Below are 25,449 nucleotides of genomic sequence, written 5' to 3'. Positions count from 1 at the left end.
ACGTGTGACTTGCGTGATACTGAAGATTAGATTTTTTTTTTCTTTCAGATTCCTCCTAGCATCCTCCATCAGCTCTTTACATCATTCTAACAATGGCAATGAAAAGGAACTTGGGCAGGTTCTGTACAGCTGGGCTTTGGAGGTGTGTTCAAGCATTTCCAAAGGGGAGTTAAAAGCTCTCTGCTGTTGAAGAATGTAAGAACAGAAATTCTGGCTTTTGGCTCTTAGACCGGGACCTGATTTCCAGGGGAGAGGAACATCTCCACTCTTGCCTGATGTGGCCAACTGTTCCAAAGGACCTTGAGAATCTTGGATGTCCTTCAAAGCCGTTGCAAGTTGAGCATTCATTCATGTGTGTGTGTGAGATCAGCCTGGGGATTTGAAGCAGCTTGTGGAAACCTGAAAATGAGCGTCTGTGTTTGTGCTTCACTGGGGTATGTGCTCTCTGCTTTTCTGCTGTTGCTTTTACAAAGCCTTCATTAATGCTTTAGGCCATGACCCATATGAACTCAAAATGGCTCCTTGAAGGTGGGTATGAATGGCTTGTCTTGCATTTTCATCTGACAGCGACTGAACGCTAAACTTTGATGTCTTGGACAAACTACGACTTCTGCTTGGGCTGCCATGGATTCTGTTCTCTCCAGGTGAATATCTCTGAGCAAATCCCCCCAGAAGGGCTTGTTAAAGCCTGCGGACATGTGATTGCCCCCGGACTATGTCCACAGGAAGTACAGGGAACCAGAGATATGTTAGATGGCACCGGGAAGACAGCGGCGAGGACTATACAAAAACTGAAGTCTATGCCAACGATGACCAGGGCCAGCAACGCCGGCTGACCCCTTTTGAGAAACTTACTCAGGATATGTCCCAGCATCAGAAGGTGGTGAAAGAATTAACTCTAGGGAAGAGGATTGGGTTTTACCGTATCAGAGGGGAAATAGGGACTGGGAATTTCTCTCAGGTGAAGCTTGGGATCCATTCTCTCATCAAAGGTAGGCTGCACCAGTTTATGACACTTGTGTTTGGGGGCAGGGGGCTGTGCACTGAGGCCATGGAGATATTCATTGGTGACTGCAGGAACTAGAAAGCATTGTGTAAAAGCATCCTCTAATAATCTGACTCCTGCGTAAGTGCAGGATATGAACTGGAGGCTATGCCCAGAGCTGGATTATTACAAGCCATGCACCAGTTCAAGCATGGAGACTTAAAACGGGTTATCTTTTTTTTTTTTGCTGTCCTATAAGGTTATTTAGGGAGAGGTGACATCAGGGCTTTTTTTGATCAGAAACACACAGGAACGCCGTTCCAACTGGCTTGGCATCAGGGGGTGTAGCCTAATATGCAAATGAGTTCCTGCTGGGCTTTTCCTACAAAAAAAGGCTCTGTTAGATCTCTTCCCCTAGTTTAGCACTGCATATTTATTTCAAGAGATGCTCAGAAGTGCACTTTCTTGGAAGTCTCCCATCCAAATGCTAACCAGGGCTGAGCCCACAGAGCTTCTGAAATCTGAATAGATCCTGCTAGCCTGGCCCATCCAAGTCACCACTGGGAAATGCAGTGCTTTTCCATGTCATTTTAATAAAAGGTGCTGGTACTCATATAAAGTTGCACTGATTTCCACCAGTTCCCCCTCCAGACTTGGGAGAACATCCCCTCCAAGGGGCCGGTACTCAGGACCAGTGAGTGCCAACACAAAAAAGAAAGAAAACTTCTGACCCACTCAGTCAGCCATCCTATGAGTCTAATTTCTCCCGCCATGATTTATTATTGATTTGTGTGTGTGTGTGTGTGAAACAGGTACAGACAGTCTTCCTTCCCATAATTCTTTATGGGTTTGCACTTGTCATAGTCCAAAATCAGACATTTTGAGGGTGTGATGGACAAAGCCAACTCCATCCTCTTTTCCAGTTATCTGCCAATCTCCTCTGTACTCTGTTGTTCTGGAGAGAAAGCCAGGAAAACAATCAGGGCTCTCAGAACACTTTGAGGGATAGGGAGGAACCAGAGGGGAAAAAGAGGAAGTTGGAGATTTAATGGAAGATTGAGTCAAACAGGGTTGAGAGGCTTTCGTTCCAGCATTTCCCCCAAACACTGCAGTACACTTTCTTTGAGTGTTCTGATTATTTTGGTTTCCAGAAGGCTGGTGCACTCTTTTCAGAACCCAAAGCCCTTCTCTTAAAGCACCAGTACTTGTCTTGAGTTTTTAACTGATACTTAAGGTCTCCAAAGGCAGTTTCTAATCACATCAGCCCAGGGATCTCTGCACTCTTCAGAGCTAACTCCCTGTTTGATTGGGTAGGGAAATTCTCCTCTCATTAGAAGATCTATCCTCTTTCTTTGGCCCAAATGGGGGCCTCTGTCTACCTACTCACTCGTCCTTACCAACTTTCTCCCAGTTTTGTGTAGTGGTTAAGTGTTTGGTGTAGTAGTTAAATGTGTGGATTCTTATCTGGGAGAGCCAGCTTTGATTACCAACTCCTCTACATGCACCTGCTGATGTCACCTTAAGTCAGTCACAAGTTCTCGCGGAGTTGTTCCTCTCAGGAGCAGTTTCTGTTAGAGCTCTCTCAGCTCCACCTACCTCATATGGTGTCTGTTGTAGGGAGAGGAAGGGAAAGGAGATTGTAAGCTACTCTGAGGGCTGGATATAAATCCAATCTCCTCCTCCTGTGTTAAATTCCAAAACTGTCAATATTTAACTCTTCTCATCTAGGGCTGAAATCAGACTCTCAGTACTCAACTCGGTCAAGGCAGAAATCTGACTGACTCTCTCCTCAGCATTTAGTTCAAAGTCTCTGCTCAGCTTATGCTAACCAATCAGATTGCTTGGAGCAGCCTGTCACTCAGGGCTGTCTGTTTCTGTGAAGAATTAACCCTTCACAGTCCTTCAACTGTTTATACAGCACTTCTAAACTTTTTAAAAGTGCAGTCCGTCAGATCAGGTCTGGATTGGGAAATATCTGCAGATTTTGAGTAGAGCCTAGGGAGGGCAGGGACCTCAAAAAGAAATCATGCCATAGAATCCACCCTCCAAAGCTGCCATTTTCTCCAGGGGAACTGATTTCTGTAGACTGGAGATGAGATGTGATTTCAGGAGATCTTCAGGTACCGCCTGAAGGCTGGCAACCCTAATCTGTTATTACTATGGAGGAGTTGAAGAAAAGGGCTTTTTGTGGTGCTAGGAAATATTGTGGGGAAAGGGTATAAGTAAAAGAAGGTTGAGATTTTTAGCTCCCAGGTGCTGAAAAGGATAAAAATCATTTGATGACCTGAGACTTCAGTTTTGAGGCAGCCCTAATGCAATGCAGTTAATAATCTCATCAGGGCTGAGCTTGTTGCTCAGAACTGGTTTCTCAGGGAGTTTCACATATCTCATTCTCTCACCTGCATAATTTAACAAAGGGAATCCTGTATCCTTTACTGACAGTTCTCTTTGTATGTCCTGTCTCCATCTGTAAGTATACCTGCAAGCTTCAGTGAACACATTTTTGGATTCAATTTTGAGCAAGAAAAGAGCAAGAGTCCAGTAGCACTTTAAGACTAACAAAATTTGTGGCAGGGTATGAGCTTTCGTGAGTCACTGCTCACTCCACTTGCTAATTTCTAGTGCTACAGACAGACTAATACAGCTACCCATCTAGCTTCTGAGCAAGAATGCTTAGCTAGAGATGACAAAGACAGAGCTCCTTTTAACACCTACAACTTCTCCTTCAGCTAAGCTGTTGTCAAATGTACTAGCTCATAATTTTACTCCTTTTCAGTATCTAGGTTGCCAGGTCCTCCCCCCCTCCCTCAGCCACCAGCAAAGGATAGAAAGGTAGAGTTGCTAGATTCAGGCTGGAAACTACTGGAGATTTGGGGGTGGAGCTTGGGGAGGATAGCAGGGTACAGTGCCATAGAGTCCACCCTCCAAAGCATCCATTTTCTTCAGGGGAATTCATCTCCATAGTCTGCAGATAAGCTGTAATTCTGGAGGATCCCCAGGTCCCAATTGGAGACTGGCATCCCTATTAGAGTACCTCTCAAATTGGACATACAAAACTGCTTTATCATGTTCTTGGTCTATCTAGGTCCAATGTGGTTGGCAGTGCCTCATCAGGGTTTCAGGCAGAGGTCTTTTCACCTGTAGATGCTGGGGACTGAACCTGCTGCTTTCTGCATAAATTGTTTTGGCTACCAGAGTCCTAAAATACTTTCCCACTAGAATGTCAGGTGATATTTCAGTGTAAAAACCATTGTTGGCTTTGATTCTGGTACCTCAGGGTCAGCTTACAGTTTCAAGATGTACAACAGAAATAAAACAAGAGCAGAAATAAAGCAAAACAACAGTAACAACATTAACTGTTGCTGAATTTCCCCCGATAATGAAGCTAAAGACAATGCATCCACCTGGACTGAATCAAGATCTAGGTTTCCTGTCTCATTATCAGTGCTGATTTCTCCACCCTACTACCCCTTTGCATATCACATCTAATCCCTTCATGCCTCCTATTGTCATTTGGCATCTGAAGTCATTTCCATTATTTAGACTCACATTCCGGCTGTATCTGAAAAAGTGAGCGGTGACTTACAAAAGCTCATCCCTGCCACATGTTTTGTTAGTTTTTAAGCTGCTGCTGGACTCTTTGGGGTGCTTTTATACATGCTAAATAATGTAGTTTCAATCCACTTCAGCAACCGTTTGCAAATGGATTTTGCCATTTCACACAGTAAAACACATAAAGTGCACTAAAAGTGGATTGAAAGTGCATTATTTAATGTGCGTGAAAGAGCTATTGCTCTTTTCTACTGCTACAGACAGACCATTGCAGCTATTGATCTTGATCTACCTTTCTTTAAAAAAAAAAACAACCTGTTTGAAATGCACTAGTTGCTAGGAAATAACTCCACAGTGCCATATAAAAGACAAGCTGTCACACAGTGTGGCATTAGATTTCCTGAAATATAATATGACATCGTTTGGAATGAGGTCAAATAAATAATATAATAAGTGGGCAGCAGATAATATTTGTTTGTTTATTACTTCACATTTCTATCCCGCCCCTTCCCAGATGGGCTTAGATTTGACCAGTCATTTGGCCAGTGTGACAACTTCTGTGCATACCTGCATTTTCTTTCCATGCCCCATTTCTGTGTGCCCAGGGACATGCAGTGAAGTGTGAAGTACACCCTTAAAACTAGTTCCTCTTTCATGTGATACAAATTTGAAACCCAGTTTGGTGTAGTGGTTAAGAGCATGGACTCTGATCTGGGAGAACTGGGCTTGATTCCCCGCTCCCCCACATGCAGTTGCTGGGTGACCTTACGTAGTTACAGTTCTCTCAGAGCTGTTCCTCTCAAGAGCAGTTCTCAAAGAGCTCTGTCAGCCTCACCTACCTCACAGGGTGGGGAGAGGAAGAGAAGGACATTGTAAGCCATTCTGAGAATGAGTGAAGGGTATAAATCCATCCATCCATCCATCCATCCATCCATCCATCCATCCATCCATCCATCTTCCCTCCTCCAAGTGACAGCCCTTCAGATACTTCAAGTGAGTCATCAGGTTTCTCCTCAATCTCCTGTTCTCCAGACTGAACATTCCCAAGTTGTAGTCTCCTCCTCCTCCTCTGGCAGTTCTGAACCACTCATTGCATCAGAAGCAATGATTAGACTGTTCGCCTGACATCACAGGCAAGGTTAAAGCAACCTTTTGGGCTGAATTTTTCCGATCAGTGGAACAAATGCAAAGGGACGGGACTTGGAAAAAAGAAGGGGAAGGGAATTTTAGAACTTAAAATCTGATGTCAGTTTGTTACTGGTTTAGTTTTATCTGACCTTACAGGACTTTATGTTTCCTCCCACCTTTTGTATCACCACCTTGTCCTGCCCTGGATGGCCCAGGCTAGCCTAGTCTCATCAGATCTCAGAAGCTAAGCAAGTTCAGCCCTCATTAGTACTTGGATGGGAGACCACCAAGGAAGCCCAGAGCTGATACGAAGAGGTAGGCAATGGCAAACCACATCTGTTTGTCTCTTGCCTTCAAAAAGCAAGAAGGGGAAACAGTTCTTTCTGTGAGAATCCTCTGATGTGTGTGTGTCACCTTATAGAATTCACTGCCAGATTATGTCATGATAGCCAGGGGCTTTTTTTGTAGCAGGAACTCCTTTTCATATTAGGCCACATGTCCCTGATGTAGCCAGTCCTCCAGGGCTCTTAGTACAGGGCCTACTGTAAGCTCTAGGAGGATTGGCTATATCGGGGTTTGTGGCCTAATATGCAAAGGAGTTCCTGCTACAAAAAAAGCCCTGATGATAGCTATTCACTTAGATGACATTAAGATTAGTCAAATTAATGGAGGATAGGACCTAGCAGCTGCTAGCTTAGATGATTTATTGTGGCCTCTGTGCTCAGAGATAGAATGCTTCTGAATACTGTGCTTTTGAATTTGTGTCCATCTTGTCACCCTTTCAGAGGGCATCAAAATGACCAACAAGGGAAACAGGATGCTGGACCAGATAGACCTTTGGGCTAATTCAGCAGGGGTCTTGAGAGAGATCTAAAGATTTCTTCCCATTCATTGAAAGATCCCTTCTTTGAGTAAAAGGCTTTTCTTGAGTAGACAGGGAACAGTAGCTCCAACTTAGAATCTACTTACTGAAACATTAAAATCTCTCAATCTTGCAATTTTATCATTTTGATTTCTTTTGCTAGGGCTTTGTGTTTCCATAAGGATATAAGAAGAACCCTGCTAAATCAGACCAGTGGTCCATTTAGTCTAGCATGCTGTATCATACAGTACCGATTGCCCTGGCGTGTCAACAAACAGGGGACAGAGGCCAAGGCTATCTCCTGATGTTGCCTCCTAGCACTGGTATCCAGAGATTTGCTGGCTCTGAATATGAGGATTCCCTTTAATCATCCTGGCATTGATGGACCTGCCTTCCATGAATTTTTCTAGTAGTCCTCCTTGAAATAAAACTCTCCTCACCTCAGTTTGACTTGGTTCTTCAGATGCACTTCCCAAAAACTCACTCTGGCAATGGTATGCCCCATATTTTCCTTTGTAAAAACAAGACATAAAGAATTCATTCAGTGAAACAGAAGTAGAATAACTTGTTATTATCAACTGTATAGGAAAATAAGGAGAAAATGACATTTGGCCCATTTTGTATATGTAAATTATTTCGTTTCAATGAATAAATTAGTTTGTCTTGTAACTTCACTATGTTTTTTGGTTTGAAATAATAAAGATGTTCTCTCACCTGCATGGGATCTGTGTTCATGTAGCTGAGGGGGATTTTAAAGGCCACCAGCTATGGAAGTACATTCTAAATCAGTGGTCTTCAGCCTTTCCAGACCCAGGATGGGTTGAAATTAAATCAAAAGAGTTTCTGGCTCAACATTAGGAAGAACTTCCTGACCATTAGAGCGGTTTCTCAGTGGAACTGGCTTCCTCAGGAGGTGGTGGACTGTCCTTCCTTGGAGGTTTTTAAACAGAGGCTAGATGGCTATCTGACAGCAGGGAAGATCCTGTGAATTTAGGGGGAGGTATTTGTGAGTTTCCTGCATTGTTCAGGGGGTTGGACTAGATGACCCTGGAGGTCCCTTCCAACTCTATGATTCTGTGATCCACTGAGTATGGGGACTTCTAAATTGCAAACAAGTAGCAGGAAGTTCCGTAACAGTCATGTGACAGGAAGGGGGGGGCAGTGTTATGACCTCACATTTATGCCAGTAACACAGATCAAAAGAGCTGGGGACTGAAAATACAAGCCCACAGTGGGAAGTGAATCACAATGAAGGACAAGCCAGGGGCCAGAGCCGTGGAGAAGTCCTCTCTACTGCTGGTCTCATGATCTTGCTGTTGTTCTTAGCATATAAGCATTCAAAGACAGAAGGCATGACACTTTTCCTCTCATAAGGTTGCCAACCTCCAGGTGGGGCCTGCAGATCTCCCAGAATTAGAACAGAGACCAGTTCACCCAGAAAAAAATTGCTGTTTTGGAGGATGGACTGTCCCTCCTCAAACCCCTCTCACCTCAGTCAGGCTGCTCTCCTGAAATTCCAGGTATTTTCCATCCTAGAGTTGGCAATCCTGCTTTAGGCAGGAGGCACTTCCAAAAGGCTTCATAGAAACAATAGCAGCTGAATAAGGTTTCACAGCAAAGCAAAAGGGCTTTTGTGACCCACCTCTGAGTCTCAACCCATGTTATAAGGATAACCACTTTTCTAAATTAGTTCAAACACAGCAGTGTTTGATTTTTTACTCAGGTGTGTGCCTCTCAACATTGTTCCTATGAATTATGAAGTGATACCAAAGCTTAAAGGGGGCTTTGCATAACAGGACAGCATGGTTTTGATACCAGCAACACTGGCACTTTTCAAGTCTCTGAAATTTGGTGCTTGCCAAATGTATAATATTCCAAAATAAGAGAATAAGAGCATTCTCTGTCACTCAGACCAGTTCGTTCACAAATAAACTCCACTGTTAGCTCAAGCTTCAGTACATCACAGCAATTGGCATGCTTAATGTATTTATAAAAAGGTACTGTATCTATGAAATTGAAACTGGGAATTTTGGCCTTATGGAGATACTCCCTAGCTGATTCAAGCTGCTGTGCCTTCATGACAAATTCAGTTTGCTTCTTTGGTACAGTTTACTACATTTATATAAAATAGAAACTGAGATAATAAAAATGCTCCGACTGCAAAAAGTTGAGAAATGTTGACGTTTCAGCAAATAACTGGTGGCCCAGAGTTGGGTACCTAGTCAAAGTCATGCAGCCATCAAAGTATGGTTCCGCCTATCACCTTTAGAGCCATGAAGAGGAGCCCTGCTGGGTCAGGTCCAACATCCTGTTTCCCTTAGTGGTCAACCTGATGCCCCCTCTGAAGCTCAGGACCTGGCCATGAACACCAAAGTCTTATCCTGTTTTGCCCTAGTAGTAACAGGTATAGTATCTGTGAGTATGGAGGCCCCTTTTAGACATCTTGGCTTGGTGGTTCCATCAGTATTTGTCTAATCCTCTCTAAGACCCATATGAGCTAATGGCTACCACAGCAACTTGGACTATATCTGGGCACACACCAACTTCGCCATCAGTTGAGAAGCGGTATACTGATTGTATACTAAGAGAACAAAGTGTAAGAATATACACCACTTTGGGGTAAAGGACTTATCAGCCCTTTTGTCACTTCAATAAGTCTTAAATTCAACACTTCTTTTTCTATTCTTTCTCTAAAAGCTTACAGTGAAAAAAGAGATGGGGAAATCTGTAGCTCAGTGGTAGAGCACATTTTACCTACCCAAGGTCCCAGGTTTAAGCTCCAGCATCTCCACTTGCCATCATTTCAGGTGCTATCACTCTGAATAGCCAGTGCTGAACTTGGCAGAGCAATGTCTATGGTGCCTTTTTAAGTTTGAGATGTGTATTTTTGAAGTATGAGATCTGTTGTACTTTAATAATAACACACACAAAAAAATCCCACTTGTTAACTTTCCAGAAAAAGTAGCTATCAAAATTCTGGACAAGACAAAATTAGACCCGAAGACTCAGCGATTGCTGTCCCGTGAGATTTCAAGCATGGAGAAGCTGCACCACCCAAACATCATCCGGCTTTATGAGGTGATGGAGACTTTGACTAAAGTACATCTGGTGATGGAATATGCCAGTGGTGGAGAACTCTTTGCTAAGATCACAACAGAAGGGAAGTTGCCTGAATTAGACAGCAAGCTTATCTTCTCTCAGGTCGCATCTGCTGTGAAACACATGGTAAGGATGTTCCAGAGGCCAATGAATCCCCCTCCCCTCCATGTTTCCTTGTGTTTTCTCTTGGCTTTGAAATAAGGGAATGCAAGGCTGATTCATAAGTGTAGCTTTCCCTGCTCCGACTGTATGTGTGGAGGGGTGACAATAGTCTGGCTTCCCACTGCAAAATTGACCCACTGGGGTCAATTTTGAGTAATTGAAGCCAGGGTTCTGCAGCATTTAGATCCAAAAGAAAGTGCCTAAAGGCTACTTGCTTCTGGAAACCACTTGTTGCCTTGCTACATATCCTCCACTTGTAACGTGAGAAGTAACATAAGGACTGTTACAAGATCGTTCTAAGCCTAGCAATGTGAGGACAACTATGGACGACTTTTGCAGCACAACTGCATTTTTAAAATTTCTTTTTTTAAAAAATTGCCCACAGAAGGGCAGCAAGCTGACCTGGAACAGCATGGCCTGCTATTTTCACAGCTGCCTTTGTCAGCTTTTTAAAAGGCTTGAGACAAATTTGTGGAACATTGGTCCTTCAGGGCTTTTAGCTGCTATTTACCTTTGTCTCTCCTCCACTTTCCTGATAAAATATGGTCCTGATCGTAGATATATCTAAAAATTCAGTAGTTAGAGTGGTTCAGAAAAGGCACTGCTGAAAAGCAGCATGTGGGTATAGGTAGAGGGAGAAAAAAGTAGAAGTCCAATAGCACCTTTAAGACAAACAAAGTTGTATTCAGAATGTAAGCTTTTGTATGCATGCATACTTTATCAGACAATGGAATGGGGTACAGTGAGCAGAGCTACATATAGCTGGTGGGCAGTGCCATACAAAAGCTTACATTCTGAATAAAACTTTGTTGGTCTTAAAAGTGCTACAGGACTCCTACTTTGTCCTATTGCTTCAGATCAACATGGTCTGTCCACCTGGATGTAGGTAGAGGGAAAGTTGGTTCTCTCTTCTCTGAGAGCCAGTTTGGTGTAGCGGTTACGTGCACAGACTCTTATCTGGGAGCACGGGATTTGATTCCCCACCCCTCCACTTGCAGCTGCTGGAATGACCTTGGGCCAGCCATTGCTCTGTCCTTGAAAGGGCAGCTTCTGAGAGCTCTCTCAGCCCCACCTACCTCCCAGGGTGTCTGTTGTGAGGGAGGAAGGCAAAGGAAACTCAGAGTGAAGGGCAGGATATAAATCCAGTATCAGCATCTACTATTGCACCCTTCTTAAATCTTCGTTCACGAAGCCAAGCCGAGAGAGAGAGAGAGAGAGAGAGAGAGAGAGAGAGATCTTCTTCTGTAAAGGCTTAAGGGTACAGGCACTATAGAAAGGAAAAAAAAATGCATTGCTTTCTGTTCCAGTGCCCATGACATTTCATTTTATTTGCTCTGCAGCATGAGAACAACATCATCCACCGGGACCTCAAAGCCGAAAACGTGTTTTACACCAGTAACACTTGTGTGAAAGTGGGAGATTTTGGATTCAGCACTGTGAGCAAAAAGGGGGAAATGCTAGACACTTTCTGCGGCTCCCCGCCTTATGCTGCCCCCGAGCTCTTCAGGGATCAAAGCTACATGGGTGTTTATGTGGATATCTGGGCTCTAGGAATCCTTCTGTATTTTATGACAACTGGCACAATGCCCTTCCGAGCAGACACTGTGGCCAAACTGAAAAAGTGCATTCTTGAGGGAACATACGTCTTTCCACCATTCCTGTCAGAACCTTGCCGGAAGCTGATCCGGGGGATTCTTCATCCTGTTGCACCGGAACGCTATTCCATTGAGCATATTATGAACAGTGAATGGATGAGGGGTGTACAACATCCAAGGCCCTTGGAGCCGTTTAGACTAGACCCACAGTACTTGGCAGAGAGCGGAGTGCTCCGAGAGGAAGAAGCAGAGGTGAAAAACGTCCTGCACAAGCTGGGAATCACGGAAGAGCACATTCGGAATAACCGCGGGAGAGACTCTCATAGTGCAATCACGGGGATCTACAGGATTATTTTGCACCGAGTACAGAAGAAAAGGGCTATGGAGACTGTCCCTATTATTACAGTACCCGAGCCCAGAGACCCAGAGATAAGGAAAGGTCCTATTACGTGTCGGGGCCTCAGGCATTCATCAAAACTCTGTTTGATTTTATAAACCCCAGAGCCAGCCTGGCATTCAGCACACTTTCTGGAGTCCTTTCTTTGGTCCTACTTTTTTTTTGGGGGGGGGGGGGAGGGTTTTTTTTTTGTAAATTTGAAATGAAGTAAAAAAGATGCCTTATGAATTAAAAATGTCTTATTTGTGTCAACCCTAAATTAAGTTCCTTGAGTTCTGGGAAGAGGCTACAGTAACAACCAAACACCAATATTTAAGGAACAAATCCCAGTAAACTCCATGTGCAAGTACTGAGAAAGCAGACTCAATTGGAAAACAGTTGTGTGCATTTCAGGGAGCTTACTTATTTGGGTTAGGTGTCTTTAGGTTTGGTTTCTTCTGGGTTATTTAAGGTTTAGCTTGTTTTCCTTATGCCACTCACCCCTTTTCCCAACTGAACCAGGGATTGCCAGAATCATTGGAGGAAATGTCCGAGTTGTAAGTAACAAGAGTTACTGCAGAGCAGCTACGTGTCATAGTACATCAGTTCACTTTCAGTAGTCTACCAGAGTCTGGTTGGAATTCTAGAGTTTTCTTCAGTGCTTCAGCTTGCACGAAAAAAAAAAGATAAAAACTAATTCCTGGTGTCACATCTGCTACAGGAATAGATGTGTGGCTACTGCTGGCACCTAGCTGATCAAAGCAGTGATTCTCAAGTTGTCATTTGGGACCCAAACATGTAGCACAGTTCTCTTAAATGTCAGGCCCGAAGCCTGGATGTAGGAGGACCAGGGGAACCAGCAGATGTGGCCAATTTGAGTTTGACTCTGCATCATATGCCAAAATTACCGGAACATATAGCTTGTTCCTCATTAATACTGTATATAAATAATACACATGAAAAATAGAATATATACTCGTTCAGCCTGATAACTAATGGGACATTCCTCAGTTTTATATGTGGGAGGAGCACATGTCGTTTAAAAGCTAGTCCCACTTCAAAAGGTTGGGAACCACTAACAAGTCCATATATAATGCTAAATTTTCTCCTTCTTAGAGTAGTTCAGGTAGAGTTTTAAGGATTAAGTTCATGAAAGAGATAAGCATCTTCAAGTAGCTTTTGGTAGAAGAAAAAACCCCCTAATCCAGCTATTTAAAAATCTTTTACTATCCATTGATTGTGCCATGAATCCACTGGAGCTGCTGCTTTGCATGCAGAATGCATACAGTTTAAGCCCTGGGCACAGTACTCAAGCTGCAGGAAAGAGCTTTCTTACACTTAAGGCCCTGGAAAAACCCGTCACTCAGAAGGCAATACTTAGCAAGATGGTCCCTCGCTGGCATGAAACTGCTCAATACCAATTAAAGTCAGATGTTCTTACAGGAAAATGGGGAAGCAGTCGTAATTATGAATTGGCTGTACAGCTTAATGGAAAAAGAACATACGTTTAAACCAAAATATAGAGATCAACAATTGTTCCCCTTCCTTCTCACATTTAAAAGAGCCATGTATTACGTAACGAACACCAAAAGAAAGTATAAGATGCGCCTTGACTTGGGGTCCTGACGGTCCAGCTCATATGGGATCCAGAAACAAAACATGGGCAATCACACAGGTCATTCAAATAGCTCAAAGTTTATTTTACAAGGCGTCTGCCTCATAGTTTTGTGAGGTTTATAAAGATTAATTTTTGTGCTGTGGTTCTTGGCCTTGTCCATTGCCTGCAATGGACTCAAATCACGTCAGGTGACGTGAGAGCAACCCCGCCCCGCCCCAGCTTGTACCCTTGCCATGCTTTAGCCACAGCACTTCAGACCGCTTTCATCAAGTCATGTTAAGTCAAAACATTTCATCTAAACACGCTGTACAGATGTCCAGTATACCATTTTAGTCAGTGACAGGCTTTTAAAAAAAGAAACAACCAAGACACTACATTACACCCAAACCCTGCCTCTTGTAACGTAGCACGAGATGTACTAACTCTGTAAGCCTTTTTTTTTTAGCCAAAGCTCTTTTGGATGAATTTCGCAGCAAAATAAAAACTGGAGAAAATGGAGTAAGCTTAAATGCAATGTATTTTACAAGCCAGGAGTTTCCCTCTCCTTTAGGTCCAGTGTTCATCCATGCTGACCCCAACTTGCTTGCTGGTCAACCCCAGGGAGCTTCTGTGTACCACACTTGTTCCTTGAATGATATTCAAATTCCAATGACCAAGCACTTCCTCTGACAGAACTCAAAGTCCAACAAGAGAATCACTGTAGAAAACAAGGTTCTACGCAACTTCTGATCACCTTATGAGATCACACTGCTAAAGGCAGCCCTAGCAAGGGCTCTACAAAGGCCTCTTTTTGCATTGCATGTAGCTAACTGAGGTTCATCAAGTCCCTCACTATATACATAACTGGTGGGCTGCCTTCAGTTTGAAGGGTCGCAAGTTGTAGAGGTCACAAGGGAATGCCGTCTCCCGGTGCTCCTGCAGAGGCCTAAGAAGTTTTAAATAGGGAGTTTGAAACATGAAGCTATGTACAGAAGTTCAGAACCACAGCTATTGTAATAGGATCCAACCACATACATAGGACAGGCTAAAGGAGCAATAAGTTCCAAGACAAACAAGAACTGTTCTTGGGCTGTGAGTTTTGACAAACTTTTTGTACTATCTGAAAGTCAAGTTTACAAAGCAAGCTCTTGAGTAACCTTTATAAAAGATTACATGTGAAGAAGTTCAGAGTTTGCCAACTTGCCAGTTCCTCCTAAGAGGCAAGAGAGCATCGCTGTTTCAATATCCTGCCATGAGCAGTTCTTGGGGAAAAGGAACTGTTTGCTCCAGGGGTGTGTGTGTGTATTCTTTTGCTTTGCCAGCACAGCAAATAAATATGGTGCAGAAGATAAGGGAGTTTCTAGGATGAGGGCACACAGTTGGAAACCAAATTTTAAAAAATCAGTTACGTCGCAGCTTTCTGGTAAGGGTTGTGCCAATAATGGCAATTGGGAAAGGTTTCTCCAATTAACAGCACCTTGAAAAACAAGCCAGTTGCACCCTCTCCTCTTCAAAACCACGGGCTGTTTGGAGAGAGCGGAACAACGCTTGCATTTAAGAGACTGGGTGCTTATGCTGTTAAGGCACACACGCCCCTAACATTTAAGATTTCATAAAAAGTCTCACAAATGGCTTTAGGTCACATTAATTTTTCCTCAGCAATGGCTTTTTAAAAGTCTTGGTTCCTCCTTGGAGGTGTATTTTACAAAATTTGCAGAGATTTATTAAAAACGAGACAGGAGAAGCACAACTGGTGCGTTTTTTCTTTTTCCTGAGCCAAAATTAAAAGTACCTATTCCTGACCCATATTTCTTAAAACCAATCCTCCTCAGAAACAGCCGTTGGTCATTTTTTTTCTAAGAACCTTGCTAATTTTTTTTAGTGTTATGAAACAGTATGTGTCAGCAAACTGCATCATTAAGAACAGAGCCTCAAGATTAATTTTTTTTTCATGCTCCAACTAAGCAGTACTGTACAGCAGAATATGAGTAAAAACAGGTTACTCACCTGTAATTGATGATCTTCGAGTGGTCATCTGTGCAGTCACACACATGGGTTTTCCTGTCAGGACGAACCCTACCTCGGAGATTTTAAATAGCTAGCCTAGGCGTTATTTTTGGCGCGCACTCCCTCCCGCTCTGGGGAGCAGGCATCCACTGCGCATGCCTGTAGCGCGAGGGAGGCGCCCAACCCACTCAGTTTCTTTCCCCGCCGCTGACATAATAGGAGCGCGGATATATAAGACAAGTAGCCAGCAGCGGGGACGGCTGGGCGGGCGTGTGTGACTGCACAGATGACCACTCGAAGATCATCAATTACAGGTGAGTAACCTGTTTATCTTCTTCGTGGTCTCTGTGCAGTCCCACACATGGGTGACTGATAAGCTGATCTGCAAGGCGGTGGGTGCTGGCACTAGAGTTGGAGGAAAAAATAGTGCAAAGGTTAGTGCAACATAGGCAGCACATTATAGGCTATAAGGTAAGTAACTACTCACCAAGCCCGGACCAGCTTCTTAGTCAAAGATGGAGCGAAGAACTGCCTGTCCAAAGGATGCATCCCGCCTAGCACGAACGTCCAAAGCGTAGTGCGTGGCGAAGGTCGAGGAGGAAGACCAAGCGGCAGCAGCGCAAATGTCCTCCATGGATACACCCCTGGCAAGGGCAGATGACGTTGACAAAGCTCTTGTAGAATGAGCTCTTATGGCAGATGGAACTGGTTGCTTCGCGAGCTTGTAGCACAGCTCTATAGCAGCAACCAACCACTTTGATAGTCTCTGCGTAGATATCTTTTTTCCCTTATGACGGCGGCCGTAGGCCACGAAAAGTCTGGAGTCTGTGCGGAACGATGCAGTTCGATCTATATAGTAGGCGAGTGCTCTTCTCACGTCTAGACAGTGTAGAGCTTCTTGGCCCTTATCCGTAGGCCGTTGGAAAAAGGCAGGTAAGGTAGTGGTTCTATGCAGATGGAATGCGGAGACCACCTTCGGTAAGAAAGCGGGATCTGGCCGTAACACCACCTTATCATGGTGAAACATGGTGTAAGGCGAGTCCGCTCTGAACGCGCAGAGATCACTTGCTCTTTTAGCAGAGGTGAGTGCAACTAAAAGAGCCGTTTTCCATGAGAGGAGGTGAAGTGGTATCGTAGCCATAGGTTCAAAAGGTGGTTTTACTAGTTGGCTAAGCACTAGTGACAAACTCCAGCTAGGATACATTTGCCGTAGTGGTGGGTGCAAATGTAAGATTCCCTTTAAGAAGGATTTCGCAGCAGGGTGTGAGAAGACAGTTCGACCCTGTACATGCGGGTGAAAAGCTGAGATTGCTGCCAGGTGCACCTTCAGAGAGGAGTACGTAAGGCCCTTTTCTGACAAATGCAGTGTATATGCTAAGATTTGAGGCATGGAAGCCGAGGAGGGTCTGAAATTATGCTTGGTAGCGTAGATGGAAAACCTTTTCCATTTCATGGAATATGACTTCCTTGTTGACGGTTTCCTTGCATTAAGGAGAACGTGTCTTACTCCTTCAGGAAAGTCTGAGAACATATCCTCCAGGCCGTCAGGCGAAGTCTGTTCGGGTCGTGGTGCAGAACCCTGCCGTTCTGTTGGGACAGGAGGTTGTGTGCCAGAGGGAAGTGATGGTAAGTGCTTTCTGACAGGAGGAGAAGGGTTGTGAACCATGGCTGACGTGGCCACCATGGCGTCACGAGAATGCAATCTGTGTTGTCCAGTTGAATTTTCTGTATGCACCGTGTTATTAACGGAAAGGGAGGGAAGAGGAAGTGTAGTGGACCGGTCCACGTCTGTATGAAGGCATCCCCTGCAGACTGTTGTGAGGGCGGACCTCTCATAAAAAAGATCGCACACTGTGCATTGTCTGGTGCAGCAAACGCATCTATTGACGGAGTTCCGAATTTCCGGAATACTGGCAGAAGGTATGACCGGTGGAGTAACCACTCGTGGTCGTTGATGGAATATCTGCTCAGTCTGTCCGCTTGAACATTCTGTATGCCAGGAAGATGTACCGCAGTGAGGTGAATCTGATGGGCAATACTCCAATGCCACAGGTGCATTGCTCTTTTGCAAAGGCGGGTGGATGCTGTCCCTCCTTGCCGGTTTATATAAAAAACCGTCGCCACATTGTCTGAGGCGATCTGTACGTGTAGGCCTTGAAGAGATGGAAGGAACGATTTTAACGCTCTGTGAACAGCTAGAAGCTCTAAGCAATTGATGTGGAGCGACTGTTCGTACGGTGTCCATTGCCCCTGGACCGTGAGTACGTCGAGATGAGCTCCCCAGCCCCATCTCGAGGCGTCTGTTGTAACCACTGCTGATGGACTTGGCCGTAAAAAGGGCATTCCCGCAAGCAGGTGAGCTCGAACTGTCCACCATTCGAGCGAAGGGAGGATGTGGCTCGGAACAGTGAGGACCGTTCCTTGAGATTGGTGTTGGGGTCGAAACGCGCGGACGAACCAGATTTGTAGGGTTCGCATGCGTAGTCTTGCGTGTGTCAGAACTGCCGTTGTGGCTGCCATAAGTCCTAACATGCGCTGAATGTTGAAGGCCGCTTGTTTGGGTTGTTGCATTATTTGTGTGGCCAGCGTCTGAATGGAGGATATCCTGTCCACAGGAAGATACGCCTTGTGGTCCGTGGTGCACAAACGAGCCCCAATAAACTGAATGTCTTGAGTTGGGGTAAGGTGTGACTTTTGATGATTGACCTGGAGGCCCAGGTTTGCTAGGAGCGCAAGTGTGATGGAAATGTCCTTCATCAACTGTGTCCTTGAAGCTCCCACAAGGAGCCAATCGTCTATGTATGGGTAGGTTGCAACGCCGCGTTGCCTGAGGTACGCTGCAATAACCGCCATACATTTTGTGAATGTCCGTGGTGCCGTGGAAAGTCCGAAGGGCAGAGCTCGGAACTGGTAGTGGTTGTTGCCAACGGCGAAACGCAGAAACTTCCTGTGGCATTGGTGTATTGTCAGGTGGAAGTATGCGTCCTGTAAATCTACCAGTGCCATCCAGGAGTTTCTGGGGATTAATGGCAGAATCGATTGTAAGGTGATCATTCTGAATTTTCTGTGGCGGATGAATTTGTTTAGGGCTCTTAGATCCAGAATCGGGCGCTGTCCCCCATCCCTTTTCGGGACTAGAAAGTACCTGGAATAAAAACCTGTCCGATGATACTGGACTGGGACAGGCTCTATAGCCGCTTTGGCTGTTAAGGTGTCTATTTCTTCCTGAAGGGAAGGTGATGGGGGAGTGGAAACAAAATGATGTCTTTTTGGTGGTGCTTGGAACTCTATGGAGTAGCCCCTCAAAATAATGTTCAGAACCCATTTGTCTGTGGTTATTTGTTGCCAATTGTCGAGAAATGGAAGAAGCCTGGAGACGTGCTGAAGTGGTAGAGGTAGAAAGTCAAAGAGACTGCTTCGATGAAGATGCAGCCTTTTTAGGTGGTTGTGGTCTCTGCTGTCTCTGGTTAAAGGATTGCTTTGGAGGAGGAGCTTTACGTTTCCAGTATTCAGATTGTCGAGGGGATCTGGAACGTTTGAAGGGGGTTGGTTTCCATGATCTGGGCTTATAGCTCTGTTGTTGTTGTTGCTGTTGGGCTACCCCCAATCTTTTCGCTCGTTTGCGGCTGTCATCCACGGTGGACAGTATATCGTCCGTTGTGGCATTAAAGAGACCTTGGCCATCGAAGGGAAGGTCTTCTATCTTGAATTTTAGATCAGGCTGCAACGAAGAGGATCGAAGCCAAGCATGTCGCCTTAGGGCAATGGAGGCGGCCATCGCCTTGGAAGTGCACCCCACAGAGTGACGGATGGTGTTTATCTGTTGCTTTGAAATCCTGTTGAGCTCCTGAAGTAGCTTGCAGGCTTGTTTCTGGGAGGGCTCAGGCAGGGCAGAGACTAGCGTATTCAGTTGGGAGGAGATATTGTGGGAATACGCGGCGAAGTATGCTAGGTAATTGTTGATCTTGGCAGTTGCCGTCGAGATTGAATACATTTTCCTTCCAAGAGTATCTAACTTCCTGCCTTCCTTCTCAGGGGGTACCGGGTGGCGGGTCTGTTTAGTTTTAGAAGATGAATGCACTATCAGAGAATTCGGTGCTGGATGGCTAAATAAAAATTTCGAATCCGGTGCTTGGATCCTATAAAGGGATTCGATTCGTTTTGAAGTCGGGGGAATGGAGGCTGGGTTGTCCCAAGCTTCTTTGATGGCTTCTAGGTGTACCGGCAGCATCGGCAGAAAGGAACCAGCAGGTAAATCTGAGTGCACCAGGTCGTGTACCACGTCTGTCACCTTGGGTGCATCCGAAGTCAGAGTTACGTTAAGTGCAGAGGCCATATTGGCAATCAAGTCCAGGTATGTCTTTGCCCCTTCGGAAGGTGACAAATCCGCGGGCTTGGCGATATCTGAAGCAGGGGACCCAGGGGACATGGACTGTATCGAATCCGATGATTGAGCTTCGGATTCAGCATCAGAGTCAGGTTCGGGTTCAGGTAGGTCCGGCCTGGTTGGAGTCGTGCTTTTGGGTTCCACTGGAATCGCACCCCTAGGTTTAGAAGTCGAAGTGGAAGGAGTCGGAGACGGCTGTCTCGGTGGTTGCTTGCTCCGTTGGACAGGAGTCGCTTCCTTGGATGGGTTCATGTGATAATCGGTTCGGTACCGAGAATGATGGTATCCGCAGCATGCATGGGATTCGATGGAAGGAGACCTTGAAGCATAATGGCGTCGCCTCGGGGACATGGATGGGGACCGAGATCTCGGGTTGTAGCGATGGCGGTCCCTCCCTCTACTAGGGGATCTCTCCGGGAAACGCGCATGATGGTACCTATATCTCTCCATGCTGGGAGACCTGGCTGGGAACCGATGCGCATCGAAGTACCTGTAAGCATCATGTTTGTGCTGGATGGGATTCGACATATCGCGGAACGATCTAGGATTGATGTGGTGTCGAGTCCACTGTTGCGGGTCTCGAATCGGCTCCAGCGCAGGGTCTAGCATGGATCCATGCGGGGAAGGGGATCGGGACGGAATGGGAATAACTTCTTCCGTCTGCTGGTGCGGCGACTCCGTAGCCGGGGTGGTCACTTCCTGGGTGTCGGATCCGGGAGTGGAAGGCTCGCATTGCGTCTCAGGCTCATTCTGTTGTTCGGAGGATTTTCTCGAGTCCTTCGGAATCTTCGGGTCCTTCGGGTCTGTCGGTTTCCGCGGAGCCTTCGGATCGGACGGTTTTCTCGAATCCTTCTGGCCCTTCGGGTCGGAATGCTTATGTTTCTTAGTGTGCTTCCCGCCCTTTGGTTTAGTCGCCGCGGCCGTTTGTTCTGACGTTCTCGCGCCGTCGCCGGCTTTCGCGGCATCGCCGGACTTATGCTTGCTGGGAGCAATGGCCACTGAAGCTGCCGACCTTGCGCCGTCCCCTTGGGGAGTCAGTAGGGGAGGCGACTTACTTGCTGACGAAGATTGCGACATATCAGGCTGGAGCACAGACTCCATTAAGTGGCTTCTGAGTCTAGCGGCTCTGTTTTTTCGCGCCTGTTTGCAAAATTGAAGGCAGTGCGCACAGGCGTCCACTTTATGGGATTCTCCCAAACAGAACAAGCAAAGCGAATGCCCGTCCGATGTAGGGATTTTCGCCCTACAGCGCGAGCACCTTTTGAAAGTTATTTTACTGTCCCTTCCTTCCATACGCCCGGGGGGGGGGGTGGGGGTGGGGGAAGGGAGGTCTGAGGAAAAAGCGGGGAAGATATTTATCTAAATCTTTTTTTTTTTTTTTTTTTTTTTTTTTGAAGATAAGAATATGAAGAAATAGCGAAGGATGAAAGAAGAGGAAACTTGAGGAAAACGAAGGCTAGATATCTGAGGTAAGTGAGGAGCGCAACGAGGTAGGACTATCCCGGGCGGCGGTTGGAAAGAAACTGAGTGGGTTGGGCGCCTCCCTCGCGCTACAGGCATGCGCAGTGGATGCCTGCTCCCCAGAGCGGGAGGGAGTGCGCGCCAAAAATAACGCCTAGGCTAGCTATTTAAAATCTCCGAGGTAGGGTTCGTCCTGACAGGAAAACCCATGTGTGGGACTGCACAGAGACCACGAAGAAGATCAACAGTTAATCCCTTGTACGCTCCCCACCCCTCCTTAATCTTTTGTTTTCCAACTCCCACCTCACAGAGGTATCTTAATGCTCCCCATTAGAAAGGGAAACAGCAACGACTTCAGAGTCTGTTTTCCCAGGAATCCTTGGCACCTTCTTGGCAGGGCTTGGGATATGCTAAAGGGGGAATTAAAAAAGAAGCCACAGATTAGAACAATTTCAAGCAGAACTGCCAGTTATTTTACTTAGGGTTTTCTTGCACAAGTAGGCAACAAGGGAAAATTCCAGACAACCTTCTATTGGAATCTACAGTGCATTAACAATGGAGACAATGCCAATCAAGCATCAGAAAATGTTCAGGGTTGGACAGATTATATAGACGTGTGGATTTGGCTGAGAATAGCAGCATGACCTCATGAGATGCACAGTATACATGGTTGTCTTCCATGTTATGCTCACTACAACCTTGTTATTTAGATCAGGCTGAGATGTGCTAAGGCCCAAGATTGAGGATCTGAACCCTGGCCTTCCTGGGCTCTGATTACAGAAAAAGCTTTGTTATCTGGTATTCATAGGGAATGAGGGTTACCAGTTAATCAAATGTGCCAGACAGTTCAAGTGGCAAATAAAGCTTTTATTGTACTAAACCACACTAGCTCAGCTGCCTAGCTAGTTGACAGAAATCCTCCCTGTTAGTATTTTCAAACCAGTTAGCCCTAACTACAGTACAGTCAAAGTCAGTGATGACACAGTCATTAACTGTAGTTGAGGGAGGGAGGGGAAGACAGTAAACCTGCTCCTAATTTTTCTATTCTCAGCTCTGTTACATAATCGTGGAATTTAAAAAAAGAGGATTAGACTTGCCTCATGAGCAAGGCCCAGATGAACAACTTCAACTCCTGCTTCCAATGGCCCATCACCCAGAAAGGGGCGGCGAGCGTATGTTCTTCTGTGTTTTTCATCCACTTGTACCAAGTACCATGTTCCCTCACAGAGATCATCCACAGAACATTGCGGAGTATAGTTGGCTATTGAAAACAAGACACACAAAAATCCTGAAACAGTTTATCCCTGGGGTCAGCACAGCTGTAGACTCTGCCTGCAGTCCATCTGGCGAGAGTCAGAATTATTTAAAAGTTTCTGGCTCCTTTCTGTTCGCAGCAGAGAGACAGGTTTCAGATACAGGAAGCACAATGCACTTGTGCTTCCCATTTCAGCAGTGGCACATGTTCAGAGATGCTTAAGCACTATGCAAAATCACTCTGCGGTAGACTTCAAAAGTTAAGACGACTATAATGCCCCCGCTCTGTCTTACACAAGTCTTATCTGGCATCAGATATGGTTGCTCTTCTTCCTGGACCCAGACTTGAGTTCTCTCAATGCTAGATAGGCGGTTCATCTTTCCTGAGAAACTAGACCTCATAAACTAGCGGGGCCTCATTTTTTAAAAAGGGAAATGAGTGGCAACATCCCCTTTATCATTGGCACATGTTTAATGTTGTCTCTGAATTTATGCTACATGTTTACTGTACTTAATCCCAAAACACAAATTCTTCCCTGCATTTCCCACTCACCTAGGTGATGAGTCTCCTGCCGGAGCATCATGTTTTCTGCAAACACTTCTGGTGCGATACACTTCCTTGAGTCAAGTCTTGCTTTCAGATCAGACAGGCTTGCAGTTATTTTATCCAAGGAAGAACCTGCAAAACAAAGTAGCAATTATCTATCGTGTTTAATAGAAAAGTTATTCAGTATTTTGTAAAGAATAGCACTGCAACTGGACATTGAAAAATAGTTCTGGAAACTCTGCCTAACCTATCACCTAACAGGATTGTTGTGAAGATCAAATAGAAGAGAATGATGTAATCTCCATGTTGTGTAGAGAGAGGCACAATGTGACTTTACAATGTAAATATAGCAAATAGAATAATAAACATAGTTCAAGATGGGGGACAGATAAAAAGGGTTTGTTGTTGGGTGAGAAGAGAGAAGGTAACAGGGAAAGGGGAGGATAATTTGGAGAGAGGAATACAAGTGAAAGTGAGGTGGCTGCACCAGTTCCATAGGGTTCCCCAGCATACAACTGGCCGGCACAGCAGCTGGCAGTCTGCAACTTTACCAGACTCCACCAGAAGTAAGGAAGGAGGGAAAACTGATGGTGGGGAATAAAGGTAGACTGGGTTGATGGCTCTGAAGGAGAAGGCAGCAAAGAAAAGATAAGCTTTTATTTATTTAGTTGCACTTATATCCTGCCCTATCCCACAGTAGGCTCAGGGCAGCTCACAGCATGAATGGGAGCAGTCAGGGAAAAACAGGTTTCCTACCTGTAACTGATGATCTTCGAGTGGTCATCTGTGCAGTCACACTTGTGGGAGTAGGCGCCAGCGCCGACCTCGATCGGTAAACTTCAAAGCTGTGGATTTCCGCGCCCCCGACCCAGTGCGCATGCCCAGAGGCCCCACCGCGCATGCTCACTGGGACGGGCGCGGACATCCCGCAAGTTCCTTCTGACCGCCGCGTTAGCCCCATGGAGGGACCGGCTGCAGCGGGGAAGGCGGGCGGGTAGTGTGACTGCACAGATGACCACTCGAAGATCATCAGTTACAGGTAGGAAACCTGTTTATCTTCTTCGTGGTCTCTGTGCATCACACTTGTGGGAGATTAGCAAGCTCAGGCCTACCTGGTGGAGGGTACGCCGGTCCATCACAAGGAAACGGACTGCAACACTGCGCGGCCCACCGAGGAGGCTTGTCTGCGCCGCAGGTCCAGGGCATAGTGCGTCACGAAGGTGTGTGCCGAGGACCATGTGGCTGCCCCACAGATGTCCTGTAGGGGAACTCCCTTCATAAACGCCTCCGACGTCGCAACAGCCCTTGTCGAATGGGCACGGAGCGGTCCCGGCAGCAGTTGCTTCTGAAGAAGATAGCACAAGCAAATAGCTCCCGTGATCCACTTGGACAATCGCTGTGACGAAATACGCTGCCCCAAGGAGGACGCAGCGTAGGAGACAAACAATCTGGCGTCCTTCCTGGAGGGTGCGGTGCGATGCAGGTAGAAAGAGAGCGCCCTCTTGACGTCCAGAGCATGCAGCAACCGCTCAGAGTCATTAGCCGGAGAGGGAAAATAGACAGGTAAATGGATCTCAGAATTGAGGTGAAACGGCGACACCACCTTAGGCAGGAAAGTGATGTCTGGGCGCAGGGTGACCCCCTCAGCCGAAAACACCAAGTAGGGAGAGTCGCACCTGAGTGCGGCCAATTCCCCGACCCGCCTTGCCGAGGTGATTGCCACAAGGAAGGCCGTCTTCCATGCCAGGAGGTGGGAAGGACACTTAGCCATCGGCTCGAATGGTTTGGCCGTCAACGCCTTGAGAACTAGGGGGAGGTCCCATGCTGGCGTAGGGGCCCTCACTGCCGGGTACAGCCTCGCCATGCCCTTGAGAAAACGCTTAGTGTCTGGATGTGTAAAGGGCGAGTGGCCATCAATCGGAAGATGTTCTGCAGAGATGGCAGCCAAGTAGACCCGTACCGAGGAGGGCGCCAGGCCCCCGTCTAACAGCGTAACTAAGAAGTCCAGAATTAACGATAAGTCCGCTCTTTCCGGCACCACAGAACGATCTGTAGCAAACTTGGCAAATCTGGCCCATTTGGCCGCGTATGACCTTCTGGTAGATGACTTTCTGCAATTCAGGATGACAAACTGGGTTCTGTCTGAAAATCTGGATCCAGACGCCAAGCCGTGAGTCGCAGGTTCGGGATGTCGTGGTGCAGGACTTGTCCTTGGTGAGAGAGCAGGAGGTTCCCCACCTGAGGGAATTGGTGGTAAGTTCCTCCCGACAAGCGGAGGACCAGTGGGAACCAGGGCTGTCGAGGCCACCATGGCGTCACCAAGATTCCCCGTGGACGTTCCCTCAGGAGCTTCTGCACCACCTTGGTGAGTAGCGGTATGGGGGGGAACAGGTATACTGAGTGGTACCTCCACGGCACCAGGAGTCCGTCCCCCAAC

General features: G+C 46.2%; 2 protein-coding genes across 3 annotated transcripts in view; one reads left to right on the top strand and one right to left on the bottom strand.

Moving 5' to 3' along the window:
• The first annotated feature begins 408 nt into the window (after positions 1-408).
• On the top strand, positions 409-12,015 carry NIM1K (NIM1 serine/threonine protein kinase). The gene is made up of 3 exons (XM_060236027.1): positions 409-992; positions 9,484-9,752; positions 11,129-12,015. Exons 1-3 carry the CDS (start codon positions 716-718, stop codon positions 11,876-11,878), a joined length of 1,296 nt encoding a protein of 431 aa, XP_060092010.1. The 5' UTR covers positions 409-715; the 3' UTR covers positions 11,879-12,015.
• Positions 12,016-13,438: 1,423 nt separating this feature from the next.
• The window catches only part of HMGCS1 (3-hydroxy-3-methylglutaryl-CoA synthase 1), a 45,193-nt gene continuing 33,182 nt past the window's right edge, over positions 13,439-25,449 (bottom strand). For both annotated transcript variants that reach the window (XM_060236033.1, XM_060236032.1), the window contains exons 8-11: positions 23,019-23,144; positions 22,309-22,472; positions 21,460-21,621; positions 13,439-15,354 (exon numbers count right to left, since the gene is read on the bottom strand). In XM_060236033.1, coding sequence (XP_060092016.1) covers positions 21,529-21,621; positions 22,309-22,472; positions 23,019-23,144 — 383 coding nt within the window. In that variant the 3' untranslated portion in view covers positions 13,439-15,354; positions 21,460-21,528. The remainder of the gene's footprint in view (positions 15,355-21,459; positions 21,622-22,308; positions 22,473-23,018; positions 23,145-25,449) is intronic.

This window comes from Heteronotia binoei, chromosome 4 (genome assembly GCF_032191835.1).
Source record: "Heteronotia binoei isolate CCM8104 ecotype False Entrance Well chromosome 4, APGP_CSIRO_Hbin_v1, whole genome shotgun sequence".
Classification (NCBI taxonomy): Eukaryota; Metazoa; Chordata; class Lepidosauria; order Squamata; family Gekkonidae; genus Heteronotia; species Heteronotia binoei.
This window is presented reverse-complemented; position numbering and strand designations above follow the sequence as displayed.